At 39.2% G+C, this 16,868-nt stretch overlaps 1 protein-coding gene across 2 annotated transcripts in view; it reads left to right on the top strand.

Annotated features, from left to right (window-relative positions):
* LOC575083 (photoreceptor-specific nuclear receptor) overlaps positions 1-11,682 on the top strand; it is a 36,381-nt gene extending 24,699 nt beyond the window's left edge. Inside the window, exons 1-3 of one of the 2 annotated variants that reach the window (XM_775499.5) lie at positions 5,188-5,344; positions 5,902-6,676; positions 7,824-11,682. In XM_775499.5, the coding sequence (XP_780592.3) occupies positions 5,923-6,676; positions 7,824-8,062 (993 nt within the window). In that variant the 5' untranslated portion in view covers positions 5,188-5,344; positions 5,902-5,922 and the 3' untranslated portion in view covers positions 8,063-11,682. Of the gene's footprint in view, positions 1-5,187; positions 5,345-5,901; positions 6,677-7,823 lie in introns of those variants that run through there. The other variant, XM_030986952.1, reaches the window with a different exon arrangement.
* The last annotated feature ends 5,186 nt before the right edge of the window (positions 11,683-16,868 follow it).

The following is a 16,868-nucleotide window of genomic DNA, read 5'->3' as shown; positions in this document are numbered from 1 at the left end:
GGAGATAGAAGTGTTATGATTAGTTATCCCTTTTATGAATATATTATCACTTGAAGAAAACACTAAGGGTGATATTGAATTAAAATATTCCAAAGGAGCTGAAGTTATCAATCATGATAATTTTGCTTGCATTTGTTTGTTCGAGAAACCTGTTGTTGGTGTTAATTTGGGTGTTTTGTTTTTTGTTTACGTCGCTTGTCATTTCACTTTGAGTATTTACGCCAGTGCAGATACTGGAAGCACCTGGGAAAGGCTACTATCAAGATTAAACTTGTTTTGCAATACGGTGTTAAATCAAGGAGGATTTGGTTAAATTAGAGTCCATTCTTACAGACTATGGTCTTTATAGTAATAGAATTACTAGTATGGATATCTGTCGTTGATTATGCAGCCATTTCTGATTTTCTTTTTATCAGTACTCTCTCCCTCTCCACCTCTCTCTGTCTGTCTCTCTCTATTTCTAGCTCTCTGTGCTCCACCCTCTCTCTTTCTTTCCCCTTTCTCTCCCCATCTCTCTCTCTCTCTCTCTCTCTTCCTGTGTATCCCTGTCACTCCGCCTATGTACCTCTGTTTCGCGCCATCTTCCATAATATATCATCTTTCCCGCCCCCATCCCCCGCACACTCACCATTCTCCGAACATTCGACAGAAACATGAGACCTTCCCGAGCATTAGGATGATATTACGACGACCTTGGATTGAAAAAAAGCTGTTCAATCGAATGATTGCGCTGCCGGTTTTTACCAAGCGATTTTTACGCCTATTCGATCACCAAGTACAGTCGCCTTTTGCCTGTTTTGTGGCCGCGGCGCTCCTCAGCACAAAAAAGTACACCTCACACGCATGGCTTGCATCCAAAACAATCTGCGATGAAAAGGTTTGCAAAGAAACATGGTAGATAATTACTGGCTCGTTTCGTCGCCCATTGTTTCGTTTCTGTTTGGTAAATTGTTGGTCTAGGGGGTGTACCCCCCGCTCTATTCATACCCATCCGCGATGCAAAATGATGGAAAACCTTGCGGTGAAGAAAAAACGATTCGCATAATTCCATGTCGCTGGAACTAAAGTTCACGACGGCCTGGCCTGGTAAAGTGGCAGCACTCGGGGACCATATTAAAACCTCGATAGAAGAAGGGAAGAGACAGAGAAGACAGCAGAGGGAGGGTAGGGAACTTAAAGAGAAGGTTGAGTTCTGGGAAGAGGTGAAAAATAATTTGTGAGCATTACTCATTCTTATCATGCAAGTGTAGAAGAACATCAGTTAAGACATGTTCCCTGAAAAGCATGGCTCTTCAAATGCCTTCATATTCTAAATATGCATGTAACATGGTAAAAATCGGGGGCCGGCTTTTTACGCCACGTGTTCGCGTAGTCCCATATACATCTTTCTGTGCAAGTGTTTGTAACTTTACCAAGACTTGGCCAAATTTCTTATCATTTTGATGATTCCAGAACCTTGCAATACACACAAATTCTTATATGCTAGATGATCAACCTTTTCTGGTCGATTCCACACCGTTTCTTTCACAATGCAATCGCATGACCAGAACTCAACTTCATCTTTAACGATCGGGGGAACTTAAAGGCGTGGAAGCTGTGGAGAGCAATGTGGCGACGGGGTCGGGGCAGTGTGCAGCCCAAACTACGTCGGGATTCGACAATATTTGCAGGCCTTCCCTTTTCTGTCTTAGTCTGTAATTCTGTATCTTTTATCACCTGATGTGCCCCTGCAAAACGAAAACAAAGGACTATCAATGTATACAGTACTATTTATATTTGTTTACAACACCCGTTCCATGAATAATTTGTATGCAAAGTGGTAGAATTATCATCTCTACAAAAGAAAAAAGACAAAAATGCTTGCCACCTGCCCATCTAGAACACATGGATCTTTACATGTCTACATGAGTATGTTGATACTGCGAGTTACTAGGATTCTAACCTGAAATCAGTTGACTCTTAGTCGGGTCACCCATCCACGAGGGACATGACCCCCAAGACAAGTTTCCAGATCAACCAGTCATTCAAGTTACAAACCAACGTCATCAATCATAGCATTCAAGAATGATGGTAGTAGATTCAATATGAATAATCATCCACCCTTGACACTGGTAAAATCAAAATAATAATGATAATAAATTAATCTAAAGTTCAATAGCTGAAGCGTGAAGCTTTTGACTGCAGCCATCACAATGATTTTGATCCCATGTTATGCCTGGGAAGGTACCCTTGAAATTAGTTTAGCAATTTCGGACAAGGAAATACATGGATTGTATTTTGATGAATTATACTGGTGCTCTTGTTGGGAGGCAATCGCTTATTGTTGCATTGATCACCTGCAAACACCACAAATATTAGTATTCATGTGATTTGGGGTTGGGCGATGATAACGGTTTAATATGACGACGTGCATTTGCAAGGGGGATTTTTTTCTTCAGTGATTGCTGCAAATTTCACATCGTTATTCCCTCACAAGCAAAAACAAAAGGGTATCATATTTTTTCAGAGGGCAGGGGATGGGGTCCTCGCCATTGCCCGGTATGGATGCATGCGAACGGGGCAAATTGTGTCAGGAATGCTCCCCGGAAGTGGAGATGGTGCACATGGTATCTTTGAGGCTTGAAATCCAGCAACCAAGCACTCATGTAGAGGCCTATTATACACTAATCGAAAAGGTGGGTTGAACTGACCCAATGTGGGGGTAAAAAGGTTGTTTTAATTGCTACTCATTATTACATGTAGGTAAACTTTACTTGGTTTTTGGAGTACTGTACATCTAACAGTGACTCAATATTGGGTCAAAGTTTGTGAAATAAACATGCATGTCCCCCTTTTAACCAATATTGGGTTAAATTTTGGTCAACTCTATATAAGTGTAAAATATAATGACTATTTCCCCCTAACGCCTCAAATAGTACAGAGTATAGTGCCTCTATTATTTCTATTTTCGTGTTATAATACATCCACCTGACATTGAACTTCACAGCCAGTGCTGGGCCGTATGGTTGCATTGGACTAGTCTGCGTGCGCATACTCTAATTTGAGTCTTAAACACGATATCCTAAAGCCTTGGGCCGAACCTAGCTCTATCAGCCTCTGACTATGTCAGCAGTTAAAGTGCAAAGCCTATGGAGCGCAGTAGATTGGTAGACCGTGTAGTCTGCGCAGTCTCACAATTTCCAGACACGCTGCTATACGCACGACTACTGACAAGGAGGCTGAACCGGCAGACTAGCCCGAAACCGTGTGAACATGGGGATGTGACGTGTCAATGTCTGGGGGTCACTGTACTATTCTGTATACCAACTGTCTCACAGGGATAGCGAGAGGGAGAGAGAGAAAGAGAGAAGCGTGATCATAGACAATATAGATCGGCTTAAAATAGACAGCAGCAACGTGACAATACACCTACGACAGTTCGTATAATCGGACACGATGGTCTACAAAATTTATGAAACTAACACATTTTGAAAAATAGTGTTCCATATAGAATAGATACATTTTTAATCATAGTTTCCTGTTTCCCTCTTTTGTCTCTGCTATTTTTGTCTTTTGGTTTTGTTGTTCTTTATCGTCTTTTGTTGTTATTGTGCTGTTCGTTGTCTTGTTTGTTTTAAGTCATGGAATTCCTTGTTTGCATTGAATTCTCATTGGTTAATTTCTTTTGTCGTGGTTTCCGCATAGTTCTTAGTCTCTGTTTGCTTTTCTCATCGGTTTTTAAATCATACTCGATCGATAAGCTCGGATATGAAATGATGCAAGCTTACACAAATGATAACGTGCGTCTACAGGTATACGTTATATTTTCTTTTCGAAGGGGAGGGTATTGATATCAAATAATCAACCTATTCGTGATGATTATTTGATTACCTAATTCTACCCGTGAAGCAAGGGCACAGGAAAAGACAGGGGTCGATATCCGTCTATTTCGAGACGGGTTTTTAGGAAAGACTGATTTTATTAAGCGAATTTAAGGTTCGGCACCGGACGTCATCATTTGAAGCGAAAATGGGTCGTAGCCCAACGTGGGCGGCTTGATTTCTGATCGTTATTTTTTTTTTTTAGAAAGAGGTGAAGGCGCTAGCCAGTTCACGAAACAAAAGGCATATCTATGTTATCGAAAAAGGGCTAATCCCATAATAAAAAGTACAAAGTGCTTTAACTTATCATGAACACAAATGTCATCCATCATGCGTGCCAAAGAGAGATACACCCAGCAAAAACGACACGTTTTTGTAAGTTTTGGTTTCAAAATAATCATGGGGACTCTTTTTCAAATGCGCGGATGTTATAAACATTTACATGGAATGAACGGTATACATGAGAACGCGACAAATCGAACTTTCCAATACCAACATATCCGATATGGCAAAGAGATATGCGTTTATACCGAGATAAAACTTCGAAATCCATTACTAATGAATGTACTAACAAGAGCATAATGTTGCTTGGCAGACACGTGACACTTTGGACGATATCATATCTTGTGGATGCAAGGATAGTTGTCAGGGTGAGATGGCCAAGGGTATCATCTGTCCGCATCCGTTGTCCAAGGGAAGTCGTAGAAATTATCATGTTGCTGGCGTAGCTAGCCACGAGAGCCATTGGGCACGTGTCTATCCTTCCCTTCGAATGGCTTTATAATAATTTATAAAACAATAGCCATGAAGACCGCCCCACGAAAAGAAAAAAAATCTTTTAGATAATATGAAAATAACGTGAGATAGAAAAGCAAAGAAAATTGATATTGATAAAAGCCAGACAGTGTTAATAATTCTATCAGGTTTTTACAAAGTTTCACTACTTCATCATTTGATTAAAAAGAAGGTGGTGGTTATTGGTATCAACCTAATTGCGCCCGCCCATTCTAGGAAACTCTTCTTTCCTGGTGACTACACCCCTTATATACCAAAACCAGACATTCTCTGCTTGGCGAGGCAATACCTGGATACCAGCAAATCATTTTAAGCGCACCTCAATACGTCATAGCTGACTGGATGCCACCTTCTAAAGGCGGCACGTAAATGTTTTAATCGTCACCGCGCGCCGTTGAGTTGATCTACATTCAGAAACCGTTGGCACACGGCCCATTCTGAAGTTGTCTCTCGGTGATAACGGTCGCATCAAATCAAGGCTTCCCTCTGCACATCACCATCATCCCATTGTTTCGTTGTAAACGGTTTATATTTCACCCGTTTGTTAACGGATCTGGTTCAGTGTGATTTGTAGAGAAGCAGTGCTTTTGTTTCGGCTCTGCTCATTTCCTTCCATAGCTGCGGAACTCGACGTACGTGTGTGCTTTGGTCGCCGTCAAACTGTCGCTTGTCGTTCAAATCTCATTTAGGTATACCGGGATTGTCTGGAAATTATTTCGTGTAGGAAAGAGAGAAGAAACGTTTTAACTTTGGATAAGATCATTTCGTTTTTATGATTTTGATGTCTATCGTTTAATTCATCTTTAAGGGAAACATTATGAATGTTTTAAACATTCAAAAGAGACTTTCGATACTTCAATTTGGATATGATGTATGTGTATAGTCTGATTTCATAATGATGAAAAAGATTATATGCATATAACGATTTGAATTCAGTGGACTATTATTGAACTTTTCCGTCATATTTTGTTTCTCCGATTGAGGTTTCAACAGGGCACCAACCATAAAAGCCACATATACAAATGGCTTTGCTAATATTTCTTTTTGTTGTTGACGAGTTGAATTAAGAAGACTATCATTGAAATTTTCCTCCATATTCGTAAATATGCCGTGCAGTTTTCCTCCACCCACCATTAAAATTGAACCGACAAATTGAAATATAAAATATGTTTGTAGCACGTTGAATCATTTAGACTGTTACTGTGGTTATTTAATTTTCCTTTTCCTTTTTGTATTTTCTGTGCAGTTTTCGACGGGTTCCCCAAGCATGAAGGTTGGCGAGTTACCGTTCGCACTCCACCGGAGGAGCTGCCCGTGGAGCAGTCCGACAACATCAACGGACCAAAACAGCAACAACCAGCAGCAATCGCCCGCACACCAGCGGCCATCACCACTCACAGCGTTACTCTTCGAAGCCAATGAGTCATCGTCATCGTCACCATCAACCGGTACATCGCCGCCCGATCCTGCCTCAACGACGACAGCCACAACGACCACGCCGCCGATGTTCACATCGCAACGCTGTACGTGTCCGTGCAGCGACTGCGTGAAACTGGATCGCGACTCGCAGTGTGGCATGGATATGGACTTAGCGCGTTGGTTGACGAAATGCGCCGAATTCGGCAATGGACACACGGGTTTGGCTAACATCAACGCACACGACAGGCAAATACTGGTGTGCTCCGCCTGGAAAGACATTGTCATTCTGTACATGGCACAGAACAAGTTCAATTTCGACGTGGTCTTCGCTGGCATGCATGAATACCTTGAAGACATACCCCTACACCAGTACGTTCAGACGACACATTACCAGGTTGACTCGCAGTTCCAGGGAGATTTTATTGCAAAGACGGGGGTAGTTTCTCAGACCTATGTGCATCCGCTAAGGAGAGGGAGTGATTATGGAATACCGACCATGAGAACTGTTAACCAGCTCCAGTTCACGTTATCAAAGCTGAATCAGATGCAACTTGACTCGAAGGAATACGCCGTACTGAGGATACTGCTGCTCTTAAATTCAGGTATGTTCCATGAATGGCTCATATATTTTCTCTATAATTAGCTAGACAAGCAGAGAAGAGAGTGCAAAATTATCCATAAAGGTTCGAAGGGCAATGTAAGACTAACACAGGAGGCGACCCAACATTTGCTCAGGGTTTCTTTTTTTTGTCAAAGATAAACGTAAGGTTTTGGTTGTCATTCGGTTTAAGGTTTAGGGAATAGATTTTTCACCCCAGATGCAGATAGGAAATTTGGTTGAGCTTGGTGTTGGAAAAATTAACCGTGAAAATTGGTTGCAGGAGCTTGTGTCCTCGAGTGCTGTAATAAGGTACGCAAATTTTAGTCAGAATATAATAATCATCAAGGACGAAACGACCGTCCTGCGTTCAATGATATGTTGCTATAAACTTGTAACGATGTGTTGGACCAATGTGTCATATTTGTATTCGCACTGATAAGTCCTATGTCCCCAAAGTATTGAGACGATGTGCCATATGACCAATGAACACTTTGGACTATCGATTGTAACCGTTTTGTTCAGTAGCTTATTCATGTTCGGATCTGAACGGAAAATCGGATCTGAGTGACGTCATAATGAGGTTGAGCGATCACGCTTCTGCGTTTCTGTGAGGCTCTTTTGAACCACATACGCAACTGCTTGTGAATTCGTGGAGTGACCTTGGAAGAGCCTCACAGAGACGCAGAAGCGTGATCACTCCATATCGTGCTATTCTCCAGCTCATAATACAAAAGCACAGTATATACCAATAACAGCGATCAGTACTATTATAATTGCCATGAACTCTGTGATGTTTTTAGAAAGTGCATTACCGTTTCGCCGTATTCGATGTTTTGGCATCCGTTTGTGTAGGGAAACCACAGAGATGTACGCCGATGATCAGGCGTTGTTTTAATTGCATTCGCTGAACTAACCAATTTACTGAAATATTTAATACCTCGGTTCTCAGTCACACCGACGAGACCGACGCCAGACTGACTAAAAGACAGAAAAACTACATTACCCCAAATTTATCACGACTTTGTCGCTAATTGGTCAGTTTAGGGTCGGTTTTGATAATGTGACAGGGGTATTGCAAGCACACGCTTACATAAAGATTAGCCTATGTCATTAATTAATATCATTTCTTTTTTTTTGTCTTCCCACAGACCTGCATTCCTTGACCGACAGCCGAGCGATAGAGGTGGCCAGCGAGAAGGTCCACACGGCCTTGATGGAGTATGAGACCCTCAAGTACCCCGATGACCCGCTTCGGCTCTCCCACATGCTCCTGCTTCTGCCTGGTGTCCGGGGGTTCAGTGCGGCCGTGTTTGAGAACCTCTTCTACCATCACCTGATCGGAGACACCAGTGTCACGTCGGTACTCCGGGAACTCATGGCTCGGTAACCGACCATGTCCCCAGCTGCCCAGCATGAAGGACAAAATAGCCTTTGAGGAAATCACCAAACGTGAAGTGCATGCTCTTCTTGTCAGACTGAGGACTTGGTACCGGTCTCGCACTGGTACGCTTCTATCTCCTACAAACTGTAAGCTACTGTCAGGAGAGCATAGCCAATCATCATGGTAGAACTTGCTGCGTATAGCTCTTTCTCTTGATGCATAGTAGGTGTTAAAGACAGTCTTTAGACTTGGGACGTCTTGATGCCTTTTTAGAATATTTAGGCGACGCCATGTTTATTCTTCTGGTCCATGGGTTCATAGCGTGCGTGAAATTAGGTGCCACCATCAACCATAAGTCGTATTGACCTCACTGATGTGCCATTGTGACGTTACAAGGTCAGAGGTCAATGTCAAGGTGATGCTTATCATCCTCTGTGGAGGTTGTACGGCCACAGGAAACACCATGTTTAGGAGTTGATATCTGCAACACCGTAGAGGCCATTCCAGACCACAAAACATTTGTTTTGACTGGCCACCATATCAATACGTTAGGAAGCTTGACTTTAAGGCTTGGCATAACTATGAGAAAGATAATCTTTGGAATGACCCGGTATGACCCGGTATGACCCTGGTTATCTTTTTATCGTCACCTTTGCAATTCATTGACCACATCATCTTCACCTTCATTTCCGACGCTGATCACACTGGATGTTTGGAAAACGTAAATTAGGGCTTTCACAATAACTTATAAGCTTTTGTGTCACTTTGTACACATGATGTAGAGACACACCTTCTTTCGGTGTCGTTTTTATCCCATTGTCAATCAGCAGTTGTTAACGGTCTTATCAAGAGGAAAGAGTAAGATTATCCAATTTTGCACCAATCATGCTAATTAATTACCGTTTCAATTTTAATCCAGTTTCCGATACGTCTTCGCCAATTATGTGGGGCCTGGTGACCATTAATTAACACAATAAAACCGTCAGCAGTTCGTCTTAATTGTGTTATCCAAATGTTTTGTAGGACACAGAAGAAAATTACAGTTCCTTAATCTTTTTGACTAGAATGTGGCAGTAAGCTTTAAGTAGTTATGTCATTTGTTTATTGAGAAAAGGCATACAAGCCGCCTTGTTTACAAATATATTAATGCTAATAACTTATGACCTTATTCTGAAATAAATTAATATTTACCACTTCGCTTTTTGTCTTAGATATTTGATATTTTATGTAAAAAACATCAATCTCTCTAAATTGTAAGTAATAATACATTTTTATATTATATTCTATAAACTTTGTAAAAAAAAAATCAAAGGTTACCATACTGAATTTTAAATGTCTTTACTACTTTTAAATGTTTTACAATGCGTAGCTCTCTATGATATTAAATCGAATTTGGGGTTGCAACTTTTCAATTATAATTTAAGGCAATTCAAGCCATTTTCACTGTAAATGTACGCTGGTGCTTTGGCGGGAAATTCGAAATAGGAAAATGATGTGTGTTTTGTAATGTCGTCTGTATCTCAAAAGTAGAACATGTATCAACCTCTTCATTTGGAGTTTAATTTAATTAACGAGTTATTTTCTTTCCAATCTTTTTTTCAGCTGAATAGGATTTATTATATTATAGAGATGTTTACCTTCTGTCGTTTGTACTGTAGAAAAATCATCACATTTTGCCTTCGTAATTTATGAAAATGAAAACTATTTCAAAACCAGACATTTTTTCAAAATGGAAACATGTGCCAAACCCTTTGTACATATTGGTTTTGAGATTTAAAAAAGAATGACTGGTGAAATTTAACTAAAATTGATTGGAATGTATATAATAGGTTGTTTTTTTCTTCAGGGGAACACCCTTCTACAAACTATGACTTCGTTGCAATGATTGTAAATAACATACAAATCTTACGTATTGCTGCTTCTACAAGTTTCTAGATATTAAAACAAAAACACGGTGACGGGACACCGATTTGCTGCGCATGGATATATTTTGTATCATTAATAAATCTTTTATGTTGCCTGTGATTTCAATCGCCGTCACTAATTTGCTGCGTACAAGAATTTAGAGATATATTTTCGTCTTGAAGTAATACATTTAACGTTCGTCTGTTTCATGTGGTGTCATCATGCATACATTTGTTTTAAGAGATTTTTGTAGTGATGCTTTCTTTGTCGCTGGCAGGCAATCTCGCTTGAACTGTCAGAAAATCATCTTTTAAAATTTTGATTGCGTTATTGAATTTCTCCTTTGCATCCCTTTACTATAGAGCTTCTTTTAAATCAGGGTAGGAAATATGGTACGGTCAAACATGGCTTCCATTTAGTTTTCTGGAATTGAGCATTTGATTAACAAATAGATCTATACTCTATCCTTATGATACTGTCAAGTTACGAATTAATCCCTACTTTCTCTCCCTTTTTTTGTTTTCTCTTTTCTTCTTTTCCTCAATCGTCATGGTTATTCATCAATGTTATCTCTCTCTCTCTCTCTCTCTCTCTCTCTCTCTTTCTTTACCCCTCTCTCTCTCTCTCTCTCTCTCTCTCTCTCTCTCTCTCTCTCTCTCTTTACCCCCCCCCCCCTCTCTCTCTCTCTCTTTCCAACGCCTTTTCTCCTTGTCAAAGCCTAATAAGGGTTCCAAGAAGGACAATAAAAAAATTATGTAGACAGTGCCTTATGTAACTGTCTTTGAATCGCATTTTCACTTTTTTTCCAGATCAATACTGTAAAATTACTATCTAGCGATGTTTTGACGAAATGAATACTTAGAAGAAGAAAAAAAATCTTTGAATCTATCATGTTAGCTCGCAAGTATGGTCATTTGGAGGAATGTTTACATTTTCTAACATGACGTTAAGTCGCTGAAACATGCACAAATTATTGTAATTCTTATAAAAAATGAAATTATAGATTGAACACGATTTATCTTAAATAAGTTTCATGTTGGATTAAGCCGCATTTCTATATTAAATAAGTAATAATCACCAATTAGAAATCATAGCCTTCAAAGTTGGCATGCTAATGACCAGTCATTGATATTGATTAAGATAATATTTAATGTGTTTCCGTTTCCTTTAATTTTATCTCATGATGTATTATATTCCTTGTTATTCCGATGATTTAGATTAATTTGGTAGAAAGAGATATTCTTTTGTAATTTATACGTTAACATCTCCTTCTCCTTTTACAATAAACACACTATTTTGTGCAATTATTGTCTACTTTTAAAATGTGTATTTAAGGTTAGTGTATTTTGTTCTATATCATCACGTTCTTACTAAAGATCGCTGTTGCAATTATTGTTTTACCAATGTTAACCTTGGTAAAGAAAATCATTTTTGAATTGTAACTTAGTATCACGATAACCCGTGGATTTAAAGTAACATTTTTTGTTTTCATTCTGTCATGTTTTGAAGGGTGTGTTTATATTTCGGGTATATATATTTTCAACCGTTTAGTTCGATGAGCGTTATATTCATCAACTTTTGTGAAGTTCCAATAATTAAGGAATTTATTTGAATTTGTTGGTGTTGGGAGGTGAAAGAGAAAATTACAAAAAGGCATGTACATAATATTTCACATTATTGTCTTGAGAAATAAATTATACTTGGAATTACTCACTTAAAAAGCTGTGTTCTGGATATTTTGTATTTTGTTTACTATATTGTTGTTATATCTTTTTCATTGCTCCATCGTCTATATTTAAGATGATTTGGACGTGAAGATGGTATTCTGAATTACTTAGGGTAATGATGAACATGATTGGAATCTTGGTGATGGTGATTATGATGATGGTGGTGATAATGATGATGAGGTGATGATGATGATGACGATGATGATGATGATGATGATGATGATGATGGTGATGGCGATGATGATGATGATGGTGATGATAATGATAATAATGATGGTGATGATGATGGTGGTGATAATGATAATAATGATGGTGATGATGATGATAATGATAATAATGATGGTGATGATGATGATAGTGGTGATGATGTTGATAGTGATGGTGATGGTGTGATGACGGTGTTGGTGATGATATTGATGTGGATCTCGACGACGATGATGATGGTGGTGATACCGACAATAATGATGGTGATGATGATGATGATGGTGATGATAATGATGGGTGGTGGTGGTGTTGATAACGGTGACAATAGTTGACAGTCCATCTAAGCACTAATGATCATGTTTGGCACTAATGATTTTATGTTTAAATAACTGATATTTTCCCCAAAAAATTGTGTCCTACCCGATCTCTCTCTCTCTCTCTCTCTCTCTCTCTCTCTCTCTCTCTCTCTCTCTCTCTCTTTTTCTCTATTCCTACTTCTTTCTATCAGATGAGATAATGATCCAAATAAATGAAATTACAATTTTGCCCATGAAGTGGGAATTGTGTTCTTCTTCTTTTCATGATGACATTGTGCTAACAATTATGATTAATTCTTAAAAGATAAAGTATATCTTCTCAGAACTTTATTGATCAATCTAAATAGTCTGAGAAAGTATAATGTTGTCCATCAAGAATAAATCATGTTGTCACAATCAATTCGTAAAAAGAGGTAAAGAAAATATATTCCAACTGTAAAGGCAACAGTATACAATACATAATCAATGGTTACATCTAGTACATGTGTATATCTTCGTCCATTTTCGACAAGAAAGAAGGGAGGGGGGTAATACCCTACCAATTAACTATGTACTCGCTGAAAACAAAAGGCCTTCTCATCTTTCAAAAGCGAGGGATCCCTTGTTTGACAGCTCGTGTCAGCGCCCTGCACGTCAACCCCGGCACGTCGTCACCTCTTCGGCGGGCGGACGACAATGGGGAAAAGTACATTGACTGCAGGAGAGGGAGGGGATAGAGAGAGAGAGAGAGAGAGAGAGAGAGGCGGGAGGGGGCAGAGGGACAGTGAAAGGGAGAGAAAGAGAGGGGAGAGAGAGAGAGATAGAGAGAAATAAGGGTAGCAGAGAGGAGGAGATATAGATAGATAGAAGGAAAGTGGGGGACACACCCCCTATGGAACCAGTCTTGTAACGGTTGGGCTTTTTAAATCGTGTATGAATAAAGATATCAATTCAATTCGATACATATGGAGAAAGAGGGGGAGAGAGAGAGAGAGAGAGAGAAAGAGAAAGAGAGATCAAAAGAGAGAAAAAAGGAGGGGTGAGAGAGAGAGATGGAGAGGTATGGCACCCCGGTGGTTGACGATGTACGTGATTAACGACCTCCGAATTGATGCACATGATCATTGTACGTAATCGCGGTGACAGTGATGGAAGGATGATAAAGAGACGGCGAAGGAGAGAAGCAGACATGATGATGGGTGGTGGTGGTGGTGATCATGGTGATGATGATGATGATTATTATTATATTGAGGAGCAGCAGGAGCAGGAGAAGGATGAAGATGATGATAATAATGATGATGATGATGATGATGATGATGATGACGATGTAGACGACGAGGAGGCTGCTGATGATGATGATGACGATGACGATGACGATGACGACGACGACGACGACGAAGATTCTGCTGGTGCTGATGATAATTGGAGATGTGTGGTAGTGGTGGTGGTGGTGGTGGTGGTGGTGGTGGTGGTGGTGGTGGTGGTGGTGGTGGTGATGGTGGTGGTGGCGGTAGTGGTGGTGGTGATGATGATGAAGATATAAATGGTGAAAATAAACTTCTTCTTTTTTAACAAATCAAAAATGAAAATAAACTTATTATAATGATAATGACGACGATGATACTTGTTTTGATTTCCCTTGCCCCAGTACATTGACTTATCAAGTATGTGGATGTTGCTATATCAGGCATGCTTTTATCAATCATTTGCACTCAACAAGTTGCAATCACATTGTTGTAAATGGAAAATTAATGAGCGGGAAAGAAGCAATCAAGTTGTTCCCAAAGAGAGATGTTAGCATGGACGATAATTTCTAGCCAATACTATCATTATTTCAATTTTCCCCAATGATGAATTATGATGGTAATAAAAGTACCTTTAAAAAAATATAAATTAGAAGGAACGCTTCTTTCAAAAAGAGAGACGTTAGCATGGACGATAATTTCTAGCCAATACTATCATTATTTCAATTTTCCCCAATGATGAATTATGATGGTAATAAAAGTACCTTTTAAAAAATATAAATTAGAAGGAACGCTTCTTTCAAAAAGAGAGACGTTGGCATGGACGATAATTTCTAGCCAATACTATCATTATTTCAATTTTCCCCAATGATGAATTATGATGGTAATAAAAGTACCTTTTTAAAAATATAAATTAGAAGGAACACTTCTGTCATATCTGTGGCAAATTATTAATCTACCATGTGGTCGCCAAAGGACGTATGTTATCATTTGTCTCGGAACTTTTTTTAAATACATAAAAACCTTGTTATCTTGGGTGACTACACTTTTGAAAGTAGTTTGAATTACAGAGATTTTATGCGAAATTGCAAAAATCGATTCATCATATTTGACAGTGATAGTTTCAAATATTGGTATGTACTAGAAGTGGTGAGACGTGTGATTGCACTTTTATGCATCTAAAAGTAAAATGCGATGAAAATTAACAACCGTACGTTTTTCCTCTTCATGAATATCAGAATCGGTAATAAAACTGCAATTTTCAATTTACTAATCGATTTTTTTTTTTATAGATACGAATGTGTGATATGAAACAACCACAAGAGAAAATATCACCATTCTAGGAAGTACACTTAAGATAATGATATTACAAATAATAAAAAGAGTTCTTAGAAACATTACGAGAATCAAAATAGAATTTGTATAAAATCATTGTTTTTCACCTCCCCCTCTTTCCTTCCATGTCTATTTGTCTTTCTCTCTCTCTCTCTGTTTTTACTGTCTGTCTCTGTCTGTCTCTCTCTATCTTTGCATCGATTCTCTTTACTTTTCTCTGTGCCTCATCTCTCTCTCTCTCTCTCTCTCTCTCTCTATATATATATATATATCTCCGTCTCATCCCCTCCTCTCCCTCCCCTCTTTCTCCCCCGTTACTTCTCTCTCTCTCCCTCTCTCTCTCTCTCTTTCTCTTTCTCTCTCTCTTTCTCTCACACTCTCACACACTCTTTCTCTGTGGATGTCTAGATGTCTGACTGTCTTTCAACTATCATGTTTTTTTTCCTTACCTTGATTTTCTTTCATATTATATCTTACTTTACCGAGGTATGCACACTGTGAACGTGCTTTAAATTCGCCCTTCTTTCCTTCTTTATGGTTTGACACTTAACTTCTTTCATTTAAAATCTTGCGCTTAACTGGAGTGTGAATTTTGCTGGGAAAACTTCTACTAAAACGAGATTTTACCAAGCAGTGAAAATAAATAATTCAACTTCGATAAAATAATCCATTGCGAGATGATTGGGAGTTGGGTACCAAAAGGGTAGCCTCACAATTTTTGTGCTTTCTGATTTGTGTGTGTTTTTATACTGTAAAGTACCGTGGAAGTGACTTGTAAACTAACCAGATGAATGATTGTGATTTGCTGTCTCAGCTAGACTGCTTTGAGAAGATATCAGTCATTTTTCTTCAAGTGACCAACAGTCAAAACTTTGGGGTTTTTTTTTCTCCCTTTGCATGGTACTGGACTTGAGGCACCATATAATAGCCGAACTCTGATTGATCTCATTCTTACAAACTCAACACATAGTGTACCTGCTAGCTTAAACCTAGAAGATTGTCCCGAGACCGAACCTCTCAAACTGGCTAATGCATTTAATCAGTTCTTTGTGTCGATCGGGAGCGAACTTGCTTCCAGATACCCCCCTACAGAATATACACCCACTTCTGATGACGGACCCGAATCATGTCATAATTGCTTTTCATTTGTTGATGTGCAAGAAGATTTTGTGCTTAAAGAGTTACAATCCATTAAAATTGATAAGGCAACCGGCTTAGATGGAATCAGTGCCAGGCTACTGAAGCTAGCTATTAGCAAACCAATTACCAGATTGTTTAATCTATCTCTTAGATTGGGAGTAGTCCCTCAAGAATGGAAACAAGCAAGGGTTACCCCCATCCATAAAGGCGGGGACAAGGACAATGCGAACAACTATCGCCCAATATCGATCCTACCAACAATCATGAAGGTACTGGAAAAGGCTGTGCACTCCCAGCTTCATGATCATTTGTTAGAGTTTGACTTGCTTAATGCTCAACAGTCAGGTTTCCGAAAAGGTTACTCAACGAATACCTTATTGACATAATATGTTAGCGATAACCTGCACAGGAATATTGATAGCGGTAAATTAACAGGGATCGTATTTTTAGATATACGAAAGGCCTTTGATTCCGTTGACCATAGCAAGTTGCTCGAGAAGTTATACACATAATGGTGTACGTGGTAATACACTATCGTGGTTTGAATCGTACTTAAGAGTTCGTTATCAGTGCACATTGGTGCAAAGGGCAAGATCTGATCTACAGGTTCTCCAGTCAGGAGTACCTCAAGGTTCTATACTCGGACCCCTGCTGTTCACCCTCTTTATGAATGATCTGTCCTATAGCGTTGAACATATAGTGAGGTGATGTTGTATGCCGATGATACGGCAATTATGTTCAGTGCCTTAAACCCAAAGGAGATAGAGAGTATAATGAATAGTGATCTAAACAGGGTTAAATCATGGCTTTGCCATAATAAACTATCCCTTAATACGGACAAGACCAATTTCTTACTTGTAGGGACACCCCAAAAACTAAGACATATCGAGGCACCAATCGACATAAAGAAAGATGGTCTGCAAATTAGACAGGTAGAACATGTGAAATATCTTGGGGTGTA

Source organism: Strongylocentrotus purpuratus, unplaced genomic scaffold, assembly GCF_000002235.5.
Source record: "Strongylocentrotus purpuratus isolate Spur 01 unplaced genomic scaffold, Spur_5.0 spur5_scaffold_16, whole genome shotgun sequence".
Taxonomy (NCBI): Eukaryota; Metazoa; Echinodermata; class Echinoidea; order Camarodonta; family Strongylocentrotidae; genus Strongylocentrotus; species Strongylocentrotus purpuratus.
This window is presented reverse-complemented; position numbering and strand designations above follow the sequence as displayed.